Source organism: Euwallacea similis, chromosome 6, assembly GCF_039881205.1.
Source record: "Euwallacea similis isolate ESF13 chromosome 6, ESF131.1, whole genome shotgun sequence".
Taxonomy (NCBI): domain Eukaryota; kingdom Metazoa; phylum Arthropoda; class Insecta; order Coleoptera; family Curculionidae; genus Euwallacea; species Euwallacea similis.
The window spans coordinates 2,092,097-2,109,857 of NC_089614.1; the positions used below are offsets into that span (position 1 = coordinate 2,092,097).

General features: G+C 34.7%; 2 protein-coding genes across 2 annotated transcripts; one reads left to right on the forward strand and one right to left on the reverse strand.

Annotated features, from left to right (window-relative positions):
- Positions 1-33: 33 nt before the first annotated feature.
- LOC136409593 (nose resistant to fluoxetine protein 6-like) lies at positions 34-13,380 on the forward strand. The gene is made up of 11 exons (XM_066391202.1): positions 34-490; positions 8,076-8,257; positions 8,319-8,488; positions 9,483-9,661; positions 9,712-9,976; positions 10,033-10,221; positions 10,271-10,453; positions 12,434-12,624; positions 12,677-12,822; positions 12,905-13,120; positions 13,175-13,380. Exons 1-11 carry the CDS (start codon positions 202-204, stop codon positions 13,289-13,291), a joined length of 2,127 nt encoding a protein of 708 aa, XP_066247299.1. The 5' UTR covers positions 34-201; the 3' UTR covers positions 13,292-13,380.
- Positions 13,381-14,444: 1,064 nt separating this feature from the next.
- On the reverse strand, positions 14,445-17,354 carry LOC136409501 (coiled-coil domain-containing protein 174). Its single transcript, XM_066391041.1, has 5 exons — positions 17,200-17,354; positions 16,442-16,623; positions 15,598-16,157; positions 15,321-15,539; positions 14,445-15,246 (listed from the first exon to the last, which is right to left on the reverse strand). The coding sequence occupies exons 1-5, from the start codon at positions 17,227-17,229 to the stop codon at positions 14,504-14,506; spliced, it is 1,734 nt and encodes a 577-aa protein (XP_066247138.1). The 5' UTR covers positions 17,230-17,354; the 3' UTR covers positions 14,445-14,503.
- Positions 17,355-17,761: the final 407 nt, after the last annotated feature.

Sequence of the window (17,761 nt, forward strand, 5' to 3'; positions counted from 1 at the left end):
CTAGTTGTAGACAACATGCCGGCGGAAATTGAAAGTCCACAAGAACTTCTACTCTTCGAGGTAGTTCTTGCAAGCAGTTTACCGTCCACCTTTGTCGAGCGACACCCGGTTCACCTCCTAATTTTAATCATGGCTCAAATACTAGTTACTTAATCTAATTACTTAATGAAACTTTCTTAGAAATTGCAACAAAACCAAAAAATGTTCTTCAGCTTGGTAGTGACATGTTGTTGGCTTCTAATGCGGTCTGTTGATGTTCACGGAAGTAGTGAAGAAACGAGGATATTTGATGAAAAAAACGCGTTACATTCTTCTTCTGTGAATTCGTACCTCGGAGTTATGACCCCAAGTCAATTGCAGATGCTTGCAGGGTTATATGATCAGCATCAATGGAGCGGAAGACTGAATGTAGTGGAAGAATTTCGTTGCAGGATAGAAATGAAGGATTACGTTTGGGGATTAAAGAATGGCTCGACTTGGGCTGCAAAGAGTAAGTGTCTAAAGCAAATTTTTCCCCATACGTTCCTAGTCAAATTCCTACAGGTGAACTGAAATTTGTATTTAAATTTCTACTTTAATTAATACACTTTTACGCACGCCATAGAAAGTTTATATAATATGCGTTAACTTCAATTAATATAACCATTTTTTTCATTAATGAAATTAAATTTATAAATGAATTTCATTAGCGATATAATAGAAAAGCTAGCCATCATGCAGAAATTTTAAAATATTTAAAAATTTAGCATTAATTAATTTCTGCCGAATAACCTGAAATTGAATTATGAGTTCATTAATTGAATACCTGCCCCGAACAAGATTATATCTATCAAAATACAATTTTTACAGGAAACATTTTTTTTTAATACTGATGGTAACTATCGAGCTGTACATATATATTTACAGGGTGTCTTTAGCTGAGTGTCCATTAAAAGTATTTAGAAAAGCGCAGAAGCTAGAAAGTTAAAATTTGGAATGTAGCCGTTTGAGCCCAAGATCTATTGATTAAAAATATTTTCTGAATGGCAGCACTTCCGGAAATACCGGAAAGTGATAACAACTTTGTTATTTTAAATGGAATGATGATGTTTTTTATTTTTTTATGATTCTATATGGAATTTCAGGTCAACTTTATATAACATATTATTACCCTAAAATATTAACTTTCGAAGATAAAAATTGTTCTATGCAAAAATTGGCAAAAATCTTCTGTGTAAGAACAATTTGTTATAGTAGAACTAACAAAGGTAGAACAACGAAATTTTACCAGTAAAACGTCAAAATATTGCACTTCATTCTTCTCCATTTAGATTTTTATAATCATCTGTAGGGTGATCTGCAAAATAAATTGAACTAGGTCAATACGAAAATGCCAAAAAGTCATTTTCTTCAAATGGGACACCTCATATTTTATGGCATGAGTTAAAAGACAATTTCATTCTCCATTTAATCATGTAACATTTTTCTATTCTTCCATAAGATTTTTTTTTGTTATTTGAGTTTAAAATTTTAAAATTAAAAAAAATCCAAAACACACATACTTAACTACTTGGTGCTGTAATATCCTTAACTTGATGTCAACATTCATTTTTTTCTTCAAATTAAGTAGTTTAAACATCAAATTAATTTTGCTTTTTATACTTTCGTCGTGTTTTCTAATCGAATGCTAAAGGTTAATTTATGTTAAGTTCTTAGAACTTTTATTTGTTTGTGTTGTGTTTCTTTCTTTGTGTATAAACAACTTTTAAAAATTATGCAAGTTAAGTATTCTAATCTAAACATCCTAAATCTTTTCTGTATTCATGGCAAATATTGAAAAATAATTTCGCAAACTTGCCGTACTTTCAATGAGAGGTATCCTGATTTTCCCACAATGACTCGGAAATAATTTCGAAAATTGGAAGCAAATTTTATTACTCATAGACAACCTTACGTTTCTAGGCAGTTCATTTAATCAGTTGTTGGAGAAGAGAATACTCAAATTACGTTAATGAGATATTTTCATGTTACTACTGAGACTTCTATTCGATCGGTTGAAACAGATCTAAGAATTTCTCGTTTTTCCATCCAGAAAATTTTGAAGAATGCAAAAATGCATGATTTCAAATTTAATACAATTCAATGCTTTGAACCAAATAATTTTGCATTACGGATTCAATTCTGTGAAAACGTCCTTGTGAGATGTCAAAAAGACAAAACTTTTTTAAAAAAGGTGATTTGGACAGAGGAAGCAAAAGTTTCAAATAAGGGAATTTTCAATAGACAAAATAGCCATTATTGGGCTAGAGAAAACCAGGATAAATCTCGCGGACGAGCTTTTCAAAACAGATTTTCTTTTAATGTATTTTGTCTTCTCTGTGACAACCAAAACCACTTTTTTATTTATGACGAGACCCTAAATGATAACCGTTATTTACAAATTCATAATAATCATGTTGAAGTTTTTCTTCAAAATCTGCCTGAAGCTCAAAGAGAAAGCACATGGTTTCAATTGGATGGAGCACCACCGCACTGCACATTGGCAGTAACCCAAAAATTATACGAGCTTTTCGAAGATAGATGCTTTCGTCGTCTTGGTCCTTGGATGTGCCACCGAGGTCTCCAGACCTCACTCCTCTAGATTTTTTTCTATAAGGTAAAATTAAGTCCCAAGTGTTTGATAAACACGTAATACCAAGAGAAGATATGGTTAGAAAACGTTATAAGAGCCTTTGACACTTTGAATGGAACCGAAATTCACAAAGCCATTGACCAGATGTACTTACGAACAAAAAAATGTTTAGAAGTAAACGGTGAACATTTTGAACAATTATTAAAATAATTTGTGTAGTTAAGGTTATTAGACAGTTAGACATGTAGTTAAGGATATTACAACACCAAGCAGTTAAGTATGTATGTTTTGGATTTTTTTTTAATTTTGAAATTTCAAACTCAAATAACTAAAAAAAATCTTATGGAAAAATAGGAAAATGTTACATGATTGAATGAATATATACAATATGTTTGCGAACGAATTTGATCCTTAGTAATATGAACTATAAGACTCATTGGCAGTATTGAATCATTGTAATGTTGCTTACAACTTGTTGCCATGATTACCATCGTTTCTGAAATATTTATGATTACAACCTTGTTCGGGGTAGGTGTTCAATTATTAAGTGACCGTGTAATAATACTTTTCCTTTGCTAAATTACTAAAATTGGTTAGGTACCATCATAATATTTAGTGGTGCTTCCTCATTTTCTACGTTGCATGGGTGGGCAGCTATTAAGATGGTTTGACACGATATCAGCATGTATATACATATAACTGGAGAAATTGTATTCTATCAAATATAAATTGTATAAAAATGGATGTTCTGAATGCTGTAATTTGTTTGATAGAGTACAATTTCTCCAGCTATTTCTATGTGTAGATACCTTGGTAGGTATCCTGCAAAAACTACTATGTTTAGTCTGTCTCTAGTAGACATGAGCTTTAAGAATGTTTTTAATTTAGGTTCTACGGAATTTCTGATTCTATAGAAAACACTACTAACTAATTCAGGTTAATTTATGTCGTGATTAACAATTTTTTTATGTTCTATATACAGGGTGTCTCTAAAAGGTCTTTACAGCGCTCTACCATAGGTAGTTGAGATAAAAATAAAACGATTTAACCACATTTGCCTTAGTCCAAAAGTTGATAATAACCGAGCTACAGGGTGGTAAAATTGAAATATAAAATTCAATTTTTAGCCATAATTATTAAATGGCAAGAGGAAAACTCATGAAATTTTCTACAAGGGAGTTTTTCGGGATGAGAAATTCATATCTACAAATAAAATTTCGGTAAATCTTAGAGGGCCCCACGTATACGCATTAGGTACTTGTTTAGGTCCTTCAAACTTTTTTGTTTTTAACGGTAAACCAGTTTTGGATGAAAAAACGTATTTCCGCGGTATTTTTGCTTAAAAAAGGTATACCTTAATCAAGTCGCTAACTGCAATCATTTTCGATAGAAACGCTTGTAGAGTAAATGGAAAGAAATGTAATTTTCTAAATTTTTATTTTTTAATATTAAAAATAACATTAAGAAATTACTTAAGTAACTATTCAAAATGCCCACCATTTACACGCACACATGCGACGAATAAAATTAACCCTTGTTACTCTGTTGCTGTGTTACTGTGTGCCACCCTGTACCTCGGTTATTACCAACTTTTGGACTAAGGCAAATGTGGTTAAATCGTTTTATTTTGATCTCAGCTACCTATGGTAGAGCGCTGTAAAGACCTTTTAGAGACACCCTGTATATAGAGTTTATTAAAACTTTCACAATTTTCCTCGCCCCTAAGTTCAAGTTCATAAAGGTTTCGTAAACTATATTCTCACTAGAAGAATTAATTATGAAACACACTGTATAATTATAATATAGTAACGAGTAATTTTATTCTTCTAGGATCCAAAACAATTTTTTAGATCTTTATTTTTTTTAAATTTATTCCTTGTTACTCTCTCTAGCAGTTATTTTTTTAATTGAATTTATAATTTCAATTTTAAACAAAAAAAGCCATCTTGTACTAACGGTATCTGAGGTATTGTCGAACACCACTCTGAATAACACACCCTATACAGCAATATTTAGCATCTAAATAGAGTTGTGACACCTGGTAATATAGAAGAATTCTTTTTATTTAGACTTTTCGACTTTTTAAAATCTCCTTTTCCCATACTTATCCACCAATATTATATATGACACAATACCTGAGAGAAATGTTGCAAAAATTGCTTCTCTGCTCTTTGTTCTTCGACAAATGTCGGGGGTAAATAAAACTCATGGAGATAATAAAACTCAGCAGTTGCTGAGTTTCATTCTCTTGGCAAATTGGCCCTGGCCTATAAATTAATCAAGAACTTCACAAGACTACAAGGTATAAAATACTCTGACCGTATCAATGATTCTTAAAGACTTAGGCACCATAGTTAAGGCTGCAATAAATTTGCAATGGAAAGTGATATCACAGAACAAAATAGAATAACATAAATTAATCAATTATAACGACAGAGATGTATTTTTTATAATATAACTAAATACAGGGTGTCTCTAAATGGTGTACACGAAACTTTACCGCAGTTTCCTGAAGTTGATATACACTCACTTTCACATGAAATGCACCACCCAGTAATAATAATAATTAAGTCTTGTAATTTTGGCAAAATAATGCTTCATAATAGAGTATCAAATGATCAGACTTTCAGTTAAAAGATACAACATTTGATAATGAAAAAATTAATAATGAGTGACATCGCCTCGTACGGCAATGCAAGCACGTACTCTTCGCGGTATGCTTTGCAACAAATGATCAATATCTTCCTGGGGTATTTCATTCCATGCTACCTCAAGATGATGTCGTAGGTCATCCACATTGTTTGGAGGCCTCGGTAAATTTCGAAGACGGCGACTCATCATATCCCAAAGATGTTCAATGGGCGATAGGTCCGGTGACCGTGCAGGCCAAGGCAGTATTTCCAATTGTGCTTCTTCCAGATATCTTCGAGTAATGTTCGGACTATGTGGTCTTGCATTATCCTATTGGAAAATGCCATTTGGTAAAGTTTGCATGAAAGGTACTAATACTGGCCTCAGAACATTGTCAATGTAGCGACGTGCGTTTAGGGTGCCTGGAATGAACACAAGAGAAGATCTTCGGCCAACACATATCGCACCCCAGACCATAACACTAGGTGTTAAAGCTGTGTGGCGCCTGTCAGAAAATTGCAAATTTCTTCTTTCACCTCGGTATCGTCTGACTCTTCTACGACCATCATTGATCCATAAACAAAATCGCGACTCGTCACTGAAGAAGATATTGTTCCACTCATGATTCCAATCAATTCGTTCTTGACACCAGGTCAATCTGGAAGCATGGTGTTGGGCGGTTAGTGGCAGTCGTAGATTTGGGCGGTATGAATGCAGGCCAAAAGACGAAATTCTTCTGTAAGCCGTTGCCATCGACACCCGACGATTTAGAGCTCCCATCCAATCTACTGTAACAGACATTGTTGTTTGAAATCGATCACCAATGGCCATCCGTCTAAGAAATCGATCTTCACGTGCGTTGCTGCTACGGGGAGGACGTCCAGCTGGACGATGTCGCTGAACCCTTTCTTCAGACCAAGAAGACCATATTCTCGCAATCGTGGTGTGGTTCCGATTCATTCTTCGGGCAATCTCACGAAAAGAAAGTCCACCCTCCTTCATGCCGATAATTCGGCCTCTATCAAAATTCGAAACGTGGGAAAAATTTCGACGCTGTTTCACTGGGGGCATTTTAAGATGTCTTGTTCACAGTTCAACAACAAAATAAACTGATATTTCCATGTAAATATTATTTTATTTATTTACAATTGAATAAAAAATCTAATAGGTCGATGACAAAAAAACCACTAGCATTCTTTCTTTTTTACTGAAAGTTTGATCATTTGATACTCTATTATGGAGCATTATTTTGCCAAAATTACAAGACTTAATTATTATTATTACTGGGTGGTGCATTTCATGTGAAAGTGAGTGTATAATGATTTAACCTAGCTTGCCTTAGTTTATAAATTGACAATTTTCGAAATATAAGGCTTCAAAATTCAATTTTTTAGGTTTTTTCTTCCATTTTCTGTAATGATAGTAATTGAAAAAAATCTCGTATTTGGGGGTATTTAGGAACAGCGACTACATTTTATACCTAAGCCGGACTTTTTTAAAGGATTAGTCACCTGTTAAGAAATTTGGTAGTAATAAAAATTTTATTTTCTAACACACTTTTTATGAAAAAAATGTACCTTATAGAAGCCTCCATGAACTTTCCTTCTTAAGATACTTGCATTTAAATTAAAAACGCTCATTTTATTGTCATTCTTATCTCTGCCAATTGACTGGGATATAAATTATTGTCTATCGGAAGGTCTCTACATTCACTTTGTTATAAAGAATTGTTCTATATTTTAGAATTATTTGAAATGGTACGTTATTAGTTATTATTTGATATATTACCTACTCGCTATAAATGTGCATTTATTACGATTAATTTCATACTTATTATGGGAAGTTCAGACTAAAAGCGATGTCTTGACTGACTTCTAAATCGCTATCTGAGAAAGTGTAAACCTCATTAGTAATAGCAAAACATTCGATAAATCACATTGCAAACACAGCGTTTCTTGTAAGTCGAACTGCAAATATCTCAAAAACAAAAACGGTTGGAGGTTCGTGGAACAAATGCTTTTTGAATAAAACAATGGAACGAACATTTTAATACGACAAAATTTTGCGCGGGATCACAAAAAAGTTTGTTTTTAATAATTGGGCAGTTTGATATTCGCGCTGGTAATTTACTTCCAATGGACGGGGCAGGCCAAGTCTATGGGAAGAATGGGCCTGGCAATTTCAGAATTACTGTGGTCATTATTGCAACAAGAAACACAAACAACTTGGCACTTTCACTGATGATTATATCCCCAATGGATGGGCTACAGATTAAAGAAGTCATCAAAAAGTAAAATGCCCTCAGTTTATCGTTTGGCCTATACTACCATTTATCCCCAAAGCAGCTCTTTAAAACTCACTACCGCCTATGTTATTATTATTATTATTATTTTACTATGCAAATTGTTACTTTATTTCTAATACTAACGTAGTAGTCAATACTAGTTCTGTAATACTATAGTACTTATTTGCTAGTATTGACATTAAGCACTAACTTAAATATTTGAAAACAATTACCTATTTACCACGCTTTTCTTACATTAATTCAAATATTATTATGAACTTGTGCATATCAAGTACATACTCGAGACGAAGGACATATGTACGTTTATAAATACAAGGAATGCAGCGATACTCGAATTCCGGCTGATTCAATCCAATTACGTAATGGTCTAATGCCTGGTTTACTTTTGCCAAGAATTGAAAGTCAGCCAAACAGGTTCTCGAAGAAATTGCCCGGATTTTGATTAGATAACGTTTGTTATTTCATTTTTTCCTTGATTGCATGTAATGTTCTGGAGAATAAATAACACAGTCATCGATTATTTTGCAGTGTACGATGCATCTGGAAGATACAATGGCCAATTCTTCGTCGGCAACGATTTCTGGCTGGGATCTTCAGTTTTATGCTCGGAGCTGCAAAACTCTGACACCGACATTGAAACTCCACCGTTTGCCACTCACTACTTTGTGGCAAAAGTTCGCATCAGTTTCAACTCCAACTTTACGTCAGACGTATGTGATTGCACTTCAATTTTATATCACGCTGATGAAATTTACACACAATTTCCATCAGGTTCGACAGATTCATTTAGGCTTGTGTCTGCCTGAATCCTGCACTGTACAAGACGTGAGAAAGTTGCTGTCTGAAGAACCTACAAATTCGTTGTCGATGGACATTGCTGGCGTCAAGAGGGTACCAGGAAGTTACAACCTGTTGCGCGATCCAAAGTTTCAGATAATTGGGTTCGTATATGCCTAAGAGCGCATAGCAATTAATTATGCATACAATATCGCTAGGTTACGTATGATTCCCATTAAACAAAACCACAAGGACTAAGTAGATAGGCATGAACTGTCTCTTGCATTTTTCAGACACACAAAATACAATCTCTTAAACACTAGTTTTGCACAATCGGACATGGATTGTTTACACGAGCATATCATGCAATATGTAGGTACCTGAAGTATAAAATTTCCATATTGTGTCATAAAGTCGTAAAATTGGTAGTCTTAAAAATTATCTTTACGAAAAGTATACATTGAGCAATTATGACTGAAAACACTTTATCCATAACAAATTTTTCTTCAAGTCCTAATGTTGCTCAGAACGTTTGTGCAAAGAGAAAACGTCGTATATGCCTCATTAGCAATTCATATTGTTACTAATAGAAATTGAAATTGGTCGCCTTAATTATCTTCATTCTTGTGGTAAGTAATATTTTCGCAAGGTCTATGTCCTATTCGAACGTGTCTTTAAAATGCTGAGTGTTGCATAAACTCGGTCATGAAGTCTTTGGAAGCATTATGTGAACGTAATTTTTATCTTAGAAAAAAATGGTTGTCCTTATTTGAGATAATTGAAGAATCCGAAACATTAATAAATCGTGTAGTTGTAGAAATAATCTTTCGAATTCTTCGGAATGATCTTCATCACAGCTCGATGAGTCTTCCTTCCTGATCACACAACAGTTCTTCCTCAGCTTCTATAGGATTTTCCTGAAGTATGTAACGAATGAGTTCATCCAACCAAGCCGAAATGGCACAGTTCCGCTGGCCCTTGAGAGAAAATTCTCATTTAGGTCTGGGAAAATTATGCCTGCACTATCTTCTTTTTCACATGCAATATTCATTTTCAATCATTTCATTCAATTTCATCAATTTCATATTCTTTCAGTACATCCACAAAGTTATGTCTAACTTTTTCCTCATTTCATTTACCTTTTTCCACATATTTCAGAATATCAGCCTCTATAACCTTCCTCTTAATAATCGTGGCCTCTGCGGTTGAAATCCTGATAAAACGAAAACACAACAAACGACTTCACTTGAAGGTGGTTGATTCTGAGAGACATTCTCCAGTGGATCACTCGCTAAGCAAAGAACAAATCATCGGCAAAGCGGACGCATATAAAACCAGTATGTTCTCTATTGTGTGAAAATAAATAAATTGAGTTAGTTCCTTGTAGATTTTCCTCTGAGGATTCTCCTGGCATTCTCAGCTATCACCAACGGCAATAAAATACTTTTTATTGAGAGTAAACCGAAGGATTCAATCACTTGTCTCAATGGATTACGAGTCATTTCCATAAGTTGGATCATTTTAGTCCACACTTACCTGGAAGTGTTTGGAGTGGCCAAGAACAAGTTCTTACGTACTTTGGTTGAACGAAATTTTACTTATCAGACGATAGCAAATGCTACTTTTTCAGTGGACACATTTTTCTTCATAAGGTAAGAGCTATTGTTCTCAAAAAACTTTACAAACATAAATTTTCGTTAATTTTCAGCGGATTCCTGCTAGCTTTGGGATTCTTCCGAAATGAATCAAACAAACCCTATAACAAGCCCTTCAGGGAATCAATACTTCCAGACTTAACTAAGTTTATTGCAATGCTGTGCTATAGGTTCGTGAGATTGACCCCTCCATATTTGTTCGTCCTAGGAGCCAACGAAGTTGTGATGCGATATGTTCACAAGTACGCTGTAATAAACTGGAGTATAGGTTTATTCCACGATTTTTTTCAGTAACTCGGTGTTTACTCCTGCTGTAATAGATCACATTACATGCGAGAAATATTGGTGGAGAAACGCCCTGTATATCAACAATTTCTTCCCACAGGCAGAGTTTTGTATGCTGTGGTCTTGGTATATTGCCAACGACAGTCAGTTTTTTATTATAGCTTCGATTATTTTAATAGTGGCTATCAGGTAAGTGTAATATCAGTCTCCACAAGAAAATATCTAGTGTAACTTCTAATGTATGTCCATAATCGGACAGGACAAGGAAAATAAGGAGACCTACTAAACAATAAAAAATTAAACATGCTTATTCGTTCTCTATAGGATTTTTATCTATTGCCGACTCCATTCATCCTCCATTTGGTCGACCTTCAAAAGTTTCAAATTATTCCGTGATTCCCTGTATATGAAAAGAAACATCATAAAACTGATGCCTGGAGACCTGTCGGAACCACATAGCAGATATTGTCCAGCCGGACTTCTGGACAACTCTACAGGTATCATCAAATTAAATGAAAACACAGAGATTGTGCTAGTGCGAGAACGATCGCATAAGATTTAATATGCCTCCGACAAAGACCAACGAAATGAGTTGCGAGGTTAGTAGTAGATGAGGGAGGAGCCAGTTTGGCCGATATCTCCACTTTGATGATTAGATTAGTACCGATTTTGCTGTCTTCGTGGTTTTGGAAATATTTAAAAACATCAGAGCAAAAAGCAGCAATGTAAATAAATGAAAAGAAAACGATTAATCCATCACTAGAACTTATATTAGTGGAAATTCCGAAACGGTGAGATATCTGGTAACACTGGACTGACTCCACCCACATCAACCACTAATCTCCCAACCTACTTCGTTGGTCTTTGTCGGAAGCATATTAAAAACCTTGTGCCATCCTTCTCTCACTGGCACAATCCCTACGTTTCCATTTGGACTGGTGATACCTGTATATTAATTTCAAACTCAAGTGGTCGCCACTCAAAACAATGATATTTGAGGCACATAACGTTTCCTAAATTGGTTATTGCAGATTATTGGATATATATAGATATATATATTATTACAGACTGCCAAACTCTGACTTAAAATTAGTGCATCTAAAAGCATTGTAAAAGCGCAAACTTTGTCGTTATACACCTTAACCGTAAACCCTTCATCTCGAGACACTAATGAAAACAACAATCTCTTATTCTCCCTCATCAAACTTTCCAATTAAGCAACCTTCCACAACAAACTGTCACATTATACGAAAAGTCTTGGTAAACTCGAGATGTGTCACCAAAACCCCCTAAATCAAATCCCTTCTTCACGGCACGGTCTTCTTCAAAAATCTCACTACTGGAACGGTTCAAGTTCCCTTGTAGGAACCTCTGTTCATCACGATTCACTAATTTCACGAAATCGCGCAACCGACATATGTTTCGAGGAGCCGAAAATTTCTGAATAACTTCAAGAAGTCTTGAACTCAAGAAATATGTCCAATAGAAATGATTCTATCCAACATTAATTTATTATTTAACTGGTGTAAATGTGTTCTTGAGAAAAGATTTGTTTCATTCACATGCATAGTAGCAAACATTCTCGACCCTGGCTTCTGAACCCTACTCAAGTATTTAACAGAACTTGTCATCATTGTGGATCCTCCAAAAGGGCGTTCCAATTCTTTAGATTGTCCAGCAGTTTCTTCTCTGCCTCCGTATATCTATGGCTTACACCAATTGATCCTCCTGAAGCTTCTGATTCTCATCCAGAGACTCAATCATACCTAATAACAGCATCCCTTGTCGGAATATAACCACAAGATTCCCATTATGTCATTTTGGAACGATCAAACGTTCGAAATTCGCTTGAACAGAACTGGTCAAGGCATCTGAAATTTCGCCTGTTGGCGATTTCCACCAACAGTAACCCCTACACAATCCTCAGAGATTTTCAATCTCACTGCCGGAATCAATAAAACTCAAAACCTGAACGTCCAGTAACCCATCGCATCCAAGCCTCAATGATCGCTGACTTCAGCTGGGTGTGATTCTGATATCGATTTCATTTGGGGATCACTAAAGACGCTTAGAGACATTAGGACATTAAGAACACACTTACTTACATTCAAGCGACCTTGTATTGGGGCTACCAATTGGGAAAATAATGAGCATTGTACCTTATTACAGAGGAAAAAAACCCCTAAAATATGCAGCAGCCGCAGTAGGTGTTCTTCTAGTAACCTCATGGACATCAACCTTCGTTATAGCAATACGTTATAATTATATAGCGAAAGTTCAAGAACCTTTTGCACTTTTTGACGAGTTATACGACAAACCTTGGCTGAGAATTGGGCCCTACTTGATAGGCGTGATCATGGGTAGACACCAAAAACATCTATTAAAATATTATTGATCACATGAGAATTTTAGGTTACGTGATGTTCAGGCTAAAGGGGAAGATCATGCTTACACCATCCGTGGTGGTAATTGGATGGGCGCTATCATTGTCATGTTTGACTTCTTTGGTATATGGCTTGGGAAAGCAGGGTCTGGTGGTACCAGCTTCAGCTTTTTATGTCAGTAAATTAAGTCTTGATCTAGATGGATATATACCAATAATAACCAGAAATCCTCGGAGATTAATCAATACTTTTACAGGTAGCACTTGGGCATACAGCTTGGGCTTTATCTCTAGCCTGGATTACAGTGGCGTGTTGCTCAGGTTACGGGGGTCCATTCAACGTCCTTCTAAGTTGTAAATTTTTTCTGCCCCTAAGCAGACTCACGTATGGGGCATATTTGGTACATCCAATTTTGATGTTTTTGACCAGTTTTTCCTTAGACGGTTCTCTACAGATCCATCAAATGATTGCGGTAAGTTCGATAAAAGAGGTTGAAAAGTTTAATAGTGTTCATATGGGTTTTTAGATTGTGATATTTTTTGGAAACGTGGTGCTATCATTTGGAGTCGCTTTCGTAGTTTCATTGACCTTTGAGGCCCCAGCGATTAATTTAATGAAAATCATTCTTTCAGGAACTGGGTAAATTATTTTATTATTAGAATTGGGTTAGCATAATAAGCAAATAATGTACAAAATTATTTAAATATAGTTCTATTGTTGTTTCTTATTGGTGTTTTGCCTATTTTTGACACTCATAACTTATTTTTAAAATCATCTAAAGTGTGAAGTGATGGAAGTGCACTACACATAAGTATTCACCTTGTGAAATAAAGCAAATACAGGATGTCAATTTCAAAACTTCCCATCCCTATTATCTTGAAACGGGATACATTTTTTAAAAATCGCCAGAATATGTCGATTTTGTTTTCGAGAGGGAAAAATTTTTATGTTAAATTCACTGCGCCTTTTTTAATCTTCTACCCCGCAAAACCACGCTCTCAAATATCTTAAATAATAAAAGGGGTTAAGTTATTTTAAAGGGCATTTCATTCTCTACATTTTGGTACCTTATATGTTACATTTAACTGCTGCGTTAACAAGTTAGGTACTTTTTAAGATTTTTTTATTCGAATATGTCTTATGGTTAGGAAATGATTGTGATAAATCAATTTACCGTCAAAATAAAAGATGCATTAATCACTGAAGTAAATGTTTATCAATTTAATAAATTTCCTTGGTCTATAGAAAAGAAACATCTCACAGGTAAATAAATAATATTTTCTAAGCAAAATAATATCAAAATTTATCGAAACAGCATACCATTTCAAACAAAAGTAAACAATGAAAAAATTCATATTCTACATAGATGTTTCTATTCGAGGACCGTATGCATTTTTTCCTTTTGATGATCTTCTCGACAAGCAATAAATCAATAAGTTAGCCAGTTGATTTATTACAACAATTTTCAAATCTTAAGACATGTTTAATAATATATTAATGATTACATCCAAAACCCTAATGTTAGAAGATATCACACGACAATGATCTAGCAACGTTGAGGAAAACCTTCAGTACTTACTACCCAATCAATCACTTCATAGACGGAGAAATGGTTTTAAATTTAACTAATTTTAAACAAGAATTGGGAAGTGGTTCATGTCAAGAATTGCTGAAAATTGGTAGCGTCTTCCAGTGTGTCGCTGAACTGTTTTCGAATTCTAAAGATGGTTATGAGGTAAATTTTATTTTCCACATACTGTGAACAACTAGGACATTTGTTACGATAAAATACAAAATAATTAAATAAAAGTTATATTGCTTTACTAAACAATTATAATACATTTTACTATATTATTCAAAAACTAGAAAATTTCCGCTTCTGTTCCTCCTGAGACCTCAAAAACTTCAATCCAGCCTCAATTGATTCAGAAATATTAATTGGTCCTGCGTTACGTGTCGGTGGTGGAACCCCTGAAGGGCCAAAATATTCGAAAGTAGGAGGAGGCGGAATCTCTGTTCTTTTACCCCTAGATTCCTCATTAACTTCTCGAACTTTTTCTTCCATCACTCTGTGATAATCCGCCAAAAGAGAGTCTTCGAACTCGGTATCTTCAACTTCATTCATGATTGACGTAGGTGCCATAGCATCGCTAATAACACCTTCTTGGTCGCTAGTAGGCTCTTCTGGTTCATACGAGTTGCTTTTGGAGGGTCGGTGAGAAGATTTTCTAGGAGAATCTTCGTCATATTTATAAGGATTTATTGACCTCTTAAGGTTTTTAGTAGTAAACCTTAATGATTTATCACTCTCTTCATTATGGGATTCCAGAGTTCTCATGCCACTAAAATCCCGTTTACTGTAAGTACTCGGAGGCGCAAACTCCTTACGTCGCTCTTTGCGCTTTTTTTCATTCCATTCATGTTGAGTCATTTCATAAAACTTAGACACTCCCTCTTTGCCGATGTCCCACGGTCGGACGTGACGTTTTCTAGCCTCATTCAACTTTTCTTCATGTTCAAGTTGTTTTTTATCTTTTTTCTCTTGTTTCTTCTTTTGCTCTTCAGATTCTATTTCTGGTGCTGGAGCTGCTTCAGGTTCTAAAATTAAAAATAACATTTTAATTATTTAGAGATTTGGCTTCTTGTTTCACTAGTTCTATTTCATTACTCACCATCCTCTTCTGGTGGCAACCCTAGTCGGGCCCTTCTCCTATTTTTTGCTGCCTTAATTCTGGCAGCCATTTGTTTGTCCCTAAGTTCTTTTAGCTCTACTGCCCGCTTTTGTTTTTGCTCCGTCTCAACTCGCAATTTCTTCAATGCCTCTTGCTGTTTGGCTCTTTCCTCTTCATCTTTAGAGAACGCGTAGTAGCCTACACCATGTTGTCTGGCCTCTATCAAAATAAATTTCAAATAAAATTTCTGTGGCAGCTGTTTAAATCAACCATTTACCATTGAACAAAATATTTTGGTAGTGAATATCAGTTTTATCTCTTAGCTCATCCTCTTCCATCTCCCATTGCCGTCTTAACATTTCTCGCCTCATGTCGCCAGAAATCATTTCACTTTCTTGCTCAGCTATTTGACTTTCTACATCTATTTCTTTTGCTTCTTCTTCAAGTGGTGGATCTTTTTCAACATCTTCAGGGGTATTTTTAGCGCTATCTGGACCTGCTTGATGGCGTTTCTTAGCTAAATCCTTAAGTTCGGCATCTCTAGATTTTATATCATCTAAATCTTTACGAAGGCACTTCCTAGTCCGGCCTAGTGAATCTGTATATTCAACCCATTGATCTTCTTGATTCACATCTTCATCATAATAATCTGAGTCATATCTTTCTTCTTCACTATCCACTGGTAAATCTGGAGGTTCATCTGAATCTCCATCATAATGTGTGGAAACTTTAGTTTTCTGATTAAACTGAACTAAATATCGACGATTGATATCTTCACTTAAATGTGACTTTGATGATAGTTTATCATAGAGTTTTGCTTTAGCTTCAAGCTTCGACCTAGGTCATAATGAGAGCTTTTCTTAATTTTGTTGAATTGTTTTTAAGTTTGTTGTTAAAATCAAAGCAGAATTATTGAAATTCTTTTAATCTATATTTTATTCTAAGAATTAATATGAATTTTAATTTAGGCATGTCATAATACTGACAACTTCATACCACTTCTTGAAGCATAAAATACCAATTAGTTGTAATATTGATGCACTTGTAATACAAGTATTGTCTATTCACTATCACACTATTCATGTATAAGTGCCTTTAAAGCCATTATGAAGTTAACTTACCTGGACAATTTTAGCAAGTCTTGTTCTTCCTCATTTAAATCATTTTCTTGCCTCTTTTCAATGCCTTTGTTTTTGAGTTCAAAAGTTTTCTTCTTAATAGATTTGGCCTTTTCAATATTGTCTATCTTGGCTTTTGTTAAACCTTCCTCTTTTCTTAATATTTCAGCTTTCAAGCTTAGCAACTAAAATCACAGGTACTTGGATAGAAGAAAACCAAAGATTTCAAAGTTAACAAGATACATATAACATGTACATATGATATAGCTATCATTATTTCATCAACTGTTGATAACGCTTTAACTTTAGTTTGAAAAACACTTCATCTATCTCTTGGTTGCCAAGAACTGCTAGTAATGACAACTGCAGTATGAATGCCAAATAATTGGAAATGGGTTAGGAGAGCTCACTAACTTAATGAGCACAATACAAATAGTTTGTCAAATAGCTATTATTTGGGATGCTCTAAATACTGCATGTATGAATCCGTCTTTAAGTTAAATGTAAGGAGAGGAGGTGGAAATCCACTCGGGAGTTTATGTAATTTACCTTAACTTTAGGGGAAGGTTATCAATTCTATGGCAACAATTAAATAATGAATCTTGAATGATTTCCCAATCCCAATGAAATTTTGTTAAGGACTAGGCAAGGAAAAGCTTTTAAATGAAAATGTATGCTTTATACTTTTTAAACATCGTTTGTGTCAGAAAAGTTTTACTGTTAATTCCACAAAAAAATGATTAAAGTAGTCAAAAACTTACCGAGGATTTATTTATTTCATAGGAATTCATTTTTTGATTTAATAAATAGAAAACTAATTAATAATTTAATGTTTACAAATGGATTTTCGAAAAACAAAAAATTAAGGGCAAAATCCAAACAAACCAGACATTTTTTCCATAAACAAATGAAATGACAAACGTCAACTCTGAAATGCGTTCCGAAACAACACAACCGGTGCACGAATGTCGTAGTGGGGCTGCACCACCTTTTCACAGATCGTAATTTGTCCCTTTCCAACTTCTAAATTGAAAAGTTATAAGAACTGTTCCAGACAAAAATAATTTAACATTGTAACTTAACAAGACATATTTCCAAATTCAATCTCATTTTTCTCTAAAATACTGAAAACTTGATATGCAACATTGGCATTCTAATCCAATACCGTCCACAGCTAAAACTTTGCGAAACATAGCGGAACTGTCATCGTCTTGTTCAAATTGCGCGGATACTTCACTTCCTTTAAACCGCGCAGATGACGAATCTTCTAAGACTTTTTGCAGCAAAATATTCCGTCCTTACTATTATTTTGCGCTATGGTAT